Here is a 9327-nt window from a genome sequence, read left to right as displayed (position 1 = left end):
ACACTTATGTCTAGCAATGGCCCTTTTCTGTGCATGTGCTTGTTCGACTTTCAGTGGTATCCACACATGCGCATGTGTATACTACAAGTTTACCATATGTGTATACATATAGTCCATCCATATATTTAACAACATCCTCATTAATGTTCCTAATGTATTTAGGAGACTCACATTTCCTGCTCTTAGTTCTGTGTTTGGTTTGAAATGAGAGCAGCCAGACTAAGAGAACACCCACCATCACTCTTTCACTGTTTTGGCCCATCCAAAGTTGTTGGCCTACCTCTGCCCCAGTCAGCAGTGTTTGGGCCAAGGCCTCTGGTCCAACCCCTCACCCCCGCAGCTCCTCCACCTCTCATTGTGCCTGGTGACATTTCCGCCTGGGTCCCTCTCTCCCCTCTTTCCCTCCAGTGGCTCCCAGAAGAGGCTGATGGATGGGCCCCGTTTATGAAGCTGTTGCCACCACAGTGATCAATCAAGTCTGAGTCACTGTGATCTGCTGTTAGTGGATCACTAGGCCTTCAGTCTATTTCAGACTATAAGCCTGAGGAAATGAACGTGTACTACTCAATAAATGCACATACAGTGCATTTAGTACAAAAATAGAAAAGGCTTGAGCATGTTTCCTATACCTCAAACATGGTGCTTCAGTGCCTTTCAGAAAAACTGAAGCATGCAACTTCAGTTGTCAGAACAGGGACTTGGCAAGTGTTGATGGCAAAAGATCAACAAATGAGTTGGCCTTACTGACAGTCAAACTAGGGCTCTTCTTACTGAGGTATCAGAGCTAATCCCTGCTCCCTCTTGCTATTCAGGCAAACTGAACAAGACAAGCACAGAAGTTTAATTAGCCATAAAAATGTGTAAGCACATTTAGCTGCTTCCATTTCAGGGCCCTGGTTTTGGGAATGCTTACTAAATGCAACATTCAACAGCTTACTCACATGAAATGTACACGTCAGATGCAGAGGGCTACTAAAGTTGTGTTTTTAAAGTCAGATCAGAAGGATGCTTTTCTTCCATGAGCTTTGAAGTTTCCAGGTCACTCACTTACATGGGAGACTTTAGACTGAACACATCATGATACCTGACACAAATTAATAACAACTAATATTTGACTTTAAAGTCTAATTGATCGGTCATATACTATATACTGCAACTTCCAGTGTCTTCAACCACCAGCATTTTTTTTTTTTTTTTAACTTGTATCAGAAAGAACATGAATGCCACCTACTGGTACAAAAATACAATCTACTGCTACAATCTAATAGTTCTGCTGGCTGGAGCACATACCACATACCATATGATAAATCTAAATTCAGCTTGGGGCCTTCTTAACCAATCAATCTTTTGTCTTGTTCTGTCAACAGCCATAAAAATGTAAAGTCTTCAAACTACTATCCCAAAAGAAGATAACCTCAAGTGACATTTAAGTCAAGAATTCACATCAAGTTGCAATTCTTCTGATATTTATTGGCAAGAATCTAAAATTCTCAGGTAAATATGTACAAAACTGCATAGCTGCAACAAGTTAAAGAATATTATTATCTCTTGTCTCAGCTGTGATCAAAGTTGTGTTGTTCCAAAGAGTATCAGTCCATTATTTTGTCAGTGCCACTTTGCAATGATGGCATTTTTCTTTTACAGTCATTTTCAGCGTTTCCTTTTGGCCTCAAACTTGTAGATAGCTGCAGCATTGGGTGTCTCCTTTTTTACCTTGACTTTTTTGTTCTTATCCTGGAAAACAAAGGAAACAAAAAAATTGCAATGAAGACCCTCATGACAAACCTGAACCACAACGTTCACTATGATTAAGAACCACCATCTCTTCCTCACCTGCAGGTCCTTGCGGGTCTGGATCTTCTGGCTGATGACAAACATTTTCTTCTCTCTGTCAATCCTCTGGGAAAGGATCCTGTATTGGTGGTTCCTCTGCTTGGCCAGTTTCTGCACATGCAGGTACAGTGAAAAAACAAATATCACTGGGTTGAATTAAAGAACCGTAAAAATTCACCACAATATCAATGAACAGCTCATTTCTGAAGAAATGGATTTTAAGGCTCAGAACAGTAATTTCTCCTCTAGCATTTTAATACAGATGTTTCTCAGTGAAAGGTACAGTGTAAGTGAACAAACAGGTTCATTATGAGCACAGACCTTCATACTGTGAGGCTTTGTAGCTCCCTGAATGCTCTTAGTCTCCAGGGTTTTCAGAGTTGGCCTATTGTACACTCTATCCACCAGCTCAGGGGCTGTGTTGAGGTGTTCCGCCAGATCAAACGACTGCACTGAAGAGACAGGAAAATTATTAAAACCTTTATATTTTTTTAGGTACTCTCAAAACTGTGACAGACCAGACAGACAATGATGGCGTCTGTGCATGTTAGTTAATTTTATTTTCCATTCTAATTATGATCCACGCTCGATATGCTTTTCTATATGCCAAATGTTTATATTTACCTTCGTTTTTGGATTCCACAAAAAATGTTTGACTGTTTTTCTGTTTGCTGCCTGCATCCAGAAGATGGAGCTCTCCTTTCAGCCTCTCAATTTTCTGGAAGCAAATGATAAATACACAATATTACAGAAGGCAATAACAAAACACCTATTTGGTATCTCTTGTGAAATGTGACAACAAATAATAACTCTAGGTAAAACTGATCCTGTCTAAATTATAGGTCAACCAATACTAGATTATTGAGGTTGATGTTGAGATTATCATTTCAGAGTTCAAAAATTCTGAAAAATATGTTTTTATAAATTTTGTTAATGAGCTGTGATCAAGCTATATAGTAAGCAGGAAGTCTTACAGTTTAAAAATAAATCAGTGCTTTTTATTGGATAAATTATGGAGATAATAAATTACATTTATGTATTTGATATGAACATCACAATAACATTGGACAATCCAGATGCATTGTTTGAGTGTTTTAGCACAAGTGCTAATTTGCAACACTTGTTCATAGGAGGCTTTAAAAAAAAAAAAGAGCACACATTAATAAAAAATCCCACAGAAAAAGTCCTAATATCCTTAAGCCCACATATAAATAAAGATGATGCTGTCAAACTGATATCAGACCTAAAATCTTTGGCAGATAGTAACTTTTCTTTACTTTGTACTGTTAATTTTTGAGCACAGCAAGACCAATTTGAGAATTTGCACGACACATATTTTTGGTGTACCGACAATCGACCACACTGTCCTGAGTAGTAATCACATCCAAACAGACTGAAAGCTGACTCGGTTCCAGGAGAGGCATGTAATCAATCTTCACATTTTATTAGATTACAAATGCAATTGCAAATGCTCATACACATGTCATTTGCATCAGCATTGTTGAAAAGTGTACATTTTGTGTACAAGATGTATACATCTAACACGACTAGAGCCCAGGAACTTAATTACGCACCAGTAATCTTTTCCAAAACATGTGTTGTTGCCAATCACCCAGCCATCAGCATGCAGAATTGATCCAGGTTTTTGTATGTTTTATTCCAGAATTAAAAATGATGTGAGTTATGAAAGTCAAACACCAGAGGCTCTTTAGACATAACATATTACTGGGAAAAAGAAAACAAAACTTGCCTTAGCTTCTGCAACCCTTTTCATCTCGATATATTTGATATCCTGCGTCCTCATCACCTTCTTCTGTTCTTCTGTTACCTCCACTTCCTCCTTGGCTTTTTTTGCTACGTGCACTCCATCCTGTCAGCATGCAAAACAAACAAGACATATATAAGATTCATATTTAATCTGTGCATGACAGAATGTTCAGAAAGCAGCATGTTCTGTGTTGTTTCCGCTCTGATGTTCTCATGAGTATGGCTCTCTTGTTCTCCATGATGCTGATCTTACCTGCAGCTGAGAGCTGATCATTTTGAAGTAAAACTCATCTGGGTTCTTGTCCAGCGCTTTCTTTCGCAGCGCGGCGAGAGTGTTTTGTTTCTTGTGGTAGTCACTATTATAGGAGAAAAACACAGAGTTGACTTTTACTAGAAACCTTATTCCAAAAGCCTATAACGATAAAACCAGGTTTGAACTCGGTTCTACTCACTCTGCACGGAGCTTGTAGTCCTTCTTCTTCTCCAGCAGTCCCAAATGTTTCCTGAAACCAGGCTGCTCGAAACAAAAACATGTAGTTAAGACTCTCAGTGCTGGTATTGAACACTGTGTGTGTCACAGGGCCATAACATCACATGTATTTCCAACCTAAGCACTTCATAACAATATCAGCTGACCAACAAGACACTGAAATGCTCACCTGAGATCTTTCCTGGTGGTTTCTCTGTCGAGATTTCAGCGCTTTCCTGAATGAAGACATGTTGGAAAAACGTCCCGGAGCCGAATAAAAACTGAACAGTCGACTCAAAGCAGACAACGTTGTAACATCTACATTCACTAAGAGCTGCCTGCAGCTTCTGGTCTGGTGCTTCCTCAGTACTGAGACACGTGGGTTCCTGTCTGGTTCAGACCGGCCTGGTTTTCATTTCCCTACCGCAGATTCGCAACTTAACTCGCGTGCGTTGTATATTATGAGTCTGGCGGGAAAATTTTCATATAAAATATCCCTTAGTCATCACTTGTTATTTAAAGTGGAACTAAAACATTATTAGTCGTGTTTTCGATAAAAATGAAATACTTATTTTTCTGCTGTTTGTAGAAGAAGCACTTGTTAAAAACACAAGGGGGCGCTGTTGCACAGATTTAAAAATTCAGTATTTTGTGACGGGACTAAAACCCTTTTGCATTTTCAGACAGCCCTGATAAAGAGAATATTAGTAATGTACTGTACATATACTGGTTAAAGTTGCTAAGTACATTTACCCAAGTATTGTACATAAAGTTCAATTTGAAGTATTTGTACTTTGCTCTCAAACAGAGTTTACGTTACCTAAAGTACATTTAAGAGATTCAAAATGCTGTTTTTTACTCATGTACAGCTCTTATTTACTCATCTAGCTTTTATTTTATTTATGGTCCTAGTTACTTGGCAGATTAAGATTTTACAAATAAAACATATGGCGAGTTTACAAAATATGAAGCATAGTTAGTATATATAGGCTAAGAATATATAAATTATTAAACACTTTTAACTTAATGTATTAGTAATTTCTCATTGCCATGAGATTCTGAATGTAGAATCTTTACATATAATGGATTATTTTTATATTGTTGTATTGTGGCATTTACATTTAAATTATCTTGATGCTTTTTCCACCATTGATATTATATGAATAATATTAGAAAATGGGTAATTGATAGAAATACAATCATTATAATAATAATTATAATAACATTTGAGCAACTTCATTACTGTAATAATGTTTCTTATCTAATAACCTTATGTCATTTAAGGTTAAAGCACTGTAATAATTCTTTGAATTTTCAAGACAATAAAAGTTGCATGCTAGCCAACTGGAAAAATGAAATGGGATTAATCATATTTGTCCAACTAGTAGACTGATGCAACTGGCATCTGCCATTCTTAAGCTGAAGACAAGCCAGGCTTGGCACAAGAAAGACCTAAAACAAGTGAGGGTCATCACAGTGCCGCTGACTTAATATGTTTTGGCTGCACTGTTGATACACTGAATTATTTTGGTCATTATAATGAAGGCCTGTATTTGCCAGAGCATAGAGTTAGCTGTAATTGGTAACAAGTTTATGTTTTTCCAATATGGACATTTACTGCTTGTTTCTGCTCGGGTTACAGATCTCTGTTTAGAGTTATGTCCAGACCAATAGACCTAAAGGAAATTCTAACATTTTTTTCTTAAAACAGTCACATGCACTAAAACAGGAAACAAACTACAACCATCTCATTTGACCTCAGGCATTTTTTTGGTTTCCCACAGGTGGAACTAGACTATGATTTTTGCTCAAATACAAATGAATGGCCTTGGTGCAGTTTTTTTTTTTTTTTTGCTCAATTTTGATAGGAAATAAGTGCAGCAGAAACTTGGCGGGTCATCACTCTACTCCACTCTACTCTGGGGAAAAATACTATTCACTTCTTGACATTATATTTTGGGGAGAGATGAGACAAAGAGAAAGCCACAGTGGCACCAGTCCTTTAATCTCACCCACACTACCAACTCCTATTGAATGTCAGAGGAAGCCAGTAGGACAGAGAGTGATATTCCACTAAACAGCCATTTTTTCTCTATGTGATCCTGTTATCCCCCCCTCCAACCACAAGGAATTTGTTTTATATGTGTGATATTTGCCTGGCATGCAGAATGTTTTGTGGGTGATGAGTTCAATGAATGGGATCAGTGTTTCCACATTATGTCACCGGCTTGTTTATCAGTCTGATGGCTAATGACCCTGATTCCTGTGAAGGTTTCAGCCCAAGGCCTGACTGATGCACCCACCTACTAACATGTGTTTAACTAGGCAAACACAGACTGCAGCCAGGATTTACGGGTTAAATGTCTGCATTCTGACTTATTGGGCTCCATGCTGTTTAATTCATGTGAGTATTTATCATTACAAGTGAAATGCCTGGTGGGCCACCGCAGGGGAAAATACTACTTTGGAAATCAGGGGCCTGTAACAAGCTGATGCAAGAGAAGGAGGACAAGAGGTTGTGGGTTTGTTCAGGGTCAGCAATGGTGGAATGCCCTTGTGGGGCAGATGCAGAGTTGTGTGATTTTTCTAATATGACCCTGTAAAAATAACACTGCTGACATACTGTAAGACTGCTGCACTTGGGCTGAGCTCAGGGCTTTGGTATGTCTCCCCTGACTATGGTTGGTCCTCATTTGCAGTGAGCTGCCAGGCCAGCCTAGTTTATAAATGCAACAGTTCCAATAGTTCTTCTCTCTGTGTGTGATTATTTAGTTGCATCTCCTAAAATATATAAAAGGGAAGAAAAACAACATCAGACAGATTCAAGTATCGAGAAGTCTGTCTGTTAAAGAAGGTGTTTTCTTTTGCCCTATACTTTCACTCCTCCATATTTCAGAGGCAAACACACAAGCTTATAAAATGTTCTATGTTCTATTGTGAATGAAATATGGGTTTATGCGATTTCCAAATCATTGCATTCTGTTTTTATGCAAATTTTACACAGCATCCCAACTTTTTTGGCATTGTGGTTATATTTCCTACCCAGCCGATCATCATATTCATCTTGTTACCTTCTGGAGAAGCTCTAGATTGGGGACAACTAAATTAACATCCCTGCATATAAAGTATTCCCACCTCGGCCAACTATAGCAGTAAACTGCTACTTATAATCTACAGTCGACATTTTTTTAAAGAATGAGTACTTTGACTTTCACTTTGTATGTTTACTTAAAGTAAAGTAAAACATTTTAATACATAACTTTTACATGTATTTTTACATTTGGTTATTGCTACTTTTACTTAACTAAATGATCACCTCTTCCACCACTGATTTTTGAATAATCCTGGCCTCCAAATATTCCCCTCTACTTTTTCAGAGTTTAATGTATAGTGGAACCTCTTGTTTGGGGTCCTAGCAAAGAACCTGACCAGGTTTATTGTGAGCAACGATTTCATTGATGCCTCTGTGAAGAAGGGCAGAGTTACACAGTTGCAAATTATTCATGCAAGTGTTATCTCAAAAATGACTGGAGAGGTAAAGTGGAGTCTGGGAGAGATTGTCTGGTATTACAAGAAACTCTGTAGACTATTGGGCTGCTGCTAATGTGTGAATTGTCCTTAACAACAGCAAAGATTTGGGAGAAGATCAAGAATCAATAACTTTGAGGAAATAAAGGGGTAAAGTCAGAAGGCCAGCTTCAGATGGTTGTGGCTGAAAAGGAATGAATGTTAGGAATCACTCAGTGGCGTGAACAGATGAGCTGAGTGGTAAAGTGCCTGAGGGGCAGAGGACGCAGCTTAAGGCCCCTTATGGTGGTGTCATGAAAGAGATGTACTCTAGCAGAACCATGTTGACAAGGCAGTTGTGGTGGATTCCAGTGTATTACAGACATGTTTTATATTATCTTTCTATCCTGACAGTATTTTTTTTTTTCATTTTGTGTCTCAATGTTAGAAAACAAATGCTCAGCAAATGCTTAGTTAACTCCTTTACACTTTTAATATTTTCACATGAAAATACAGCAATATTCATGAAAAACATTTCCCTTAAGATTTTTTGCAAAGAAAAAAACAGTGAGAGCATCATCAGGCCAGTTCTCCCATGATGAATCGACAGGCATCTATCCTTTAATTTGTTGACAGGACCACACCTCAGAGTGTAAAATTAGAATTTGTAATTAGGGGGCTGTGGGTAAGAGAGAGGTCAGACCAGTACAGATCACACTTCAGTTGTCATGGGACTATGAAAGACTATGAAAGAGCCACATGTTTAGGCAGTTATGTAAAAAGATCTGTGTTTAATCACTTATTTTATATGTAACATTTTGCAGCTGTTTTTGTGTTTACAACAAACCATTGCTCAGACTAGATTCTTGTAATTTCCTTGTAAAGGACACAGACTAATTCCTTTGGGTAACTATAGTTTTGGTATCAGCATATAACATCTCATATCAGTCAGAGGCAAGCAGTAGAACAATGCTGTATATCTTACGGGGTGTTGCTTCTGTCAACAGTGCTGTGTTGTAATATGGGTACACACTGATTAACAGTGATGACTCAAATGATCGAATGAAAGGGTCCTTACATATATGTTGAAATGGCAGTCGGCTCCACGCAGGGTAAATGTCACCCTCAGTGAGTCATGACAAATGTGAAACTTCAAGAGAGGGGACTATGGAATACAGAAGTGAAATTTAACAGCTGGGTTGGTCTTTGTCCTGTTTGGTAATATCAGGACAGAAAAAGGATAGTCAACACTTAAGAACAAAGTAGATGCAGAATATAATTAATGATCATTTTCATCAGTTTAATGTTTAGTTGTGTTTTCCCAATAATTAAAATCTTGTCTTAAACAGCATTTGCATGTTTAATTGTTCACTTAAAACCCAGGAGTTTTTGTAAAAGCAAAATATAACTCAACCTAACCTCTGACATTTTTTATGTTTTATGATGTTATCCTCTGTGATGGACTGGTGACCTGTACAGGGTGTACCCCTGCCTTTCACCCAAAGAGAGCTGGGATAGGCTCCAGCAGATCCCTGTGACCCTAATTAGGAATATGCTGGTATGGATGGATGGATATAGACAATGAATGAATGATCATATCCTTTTATTGAAATTATTGAGTTTGTTTGCCGGAAACTCTTTCACAGTGGGTAGTTTGTTTTAGTTTTAGAGTAGTTTTTTCTCTCTTGAAGATGGATGATTTGATAATTGACAAAACATTTAGAAGAAGCTCAAGGGTACTTCGTGGCCAA

The 9327-nt window shown here is 38.0% G+C and overlaps 1 protein-coding gene across 1 annotated transcript; it reads right to left on the bottom strand.

Moving 5' to 3' along the window:
* Window positions 1-1446: 1446 nt before the first annotated feature.
* On the bottom strand, window positions 1447-4444 carry utp11 (UTP11 small subunit processome component). Its single transcript, XM_026317256.1, has 8 exons — window positions 4260-4444; window positions 4053-4114; window positions 3854-3956; window positions 3584-3703; window positions 2458-2551; window positions 2155-2285; window positions 1834-1944; window positions 1447-1734 (listed from the first exon to the last, which is right to left on the bottom strand). Exons 1-8 carry the CDS (start codon window positions 4317-4319, stop codon window positions 1651-1653), a joined length of 765 nt encoding a protein of 254 aa, XP_026173041.1. The 5' UTR covers window positions 4320-4444; the 3' UTR covers window positions 1447-1650.
* Between the last annotated feature and the right edge of the window lie 4883 nt (window positions 4445-9327).

This window comes from Mastacembelus armatus, chromosome 16 (assembly GCF_900324485.2).
Source record: "Mastacembelus armatus chromosome 16, fMasArm1.2, whole genome shotgun sequence".
NCBI classification, from domain to species: domain Eukaryota; kingdom Metazoa; phylum Chordata; class Actinopteri; order Synbranchiformes; family Mastacembelidae; genus Mastacembelus; species Mastacembelus armatus.
The sequence above is the reverse complement of the archived record's forward strand: the minus strand, read 5'-3'. Positions and strand labels throughout refer to the sequence as shown.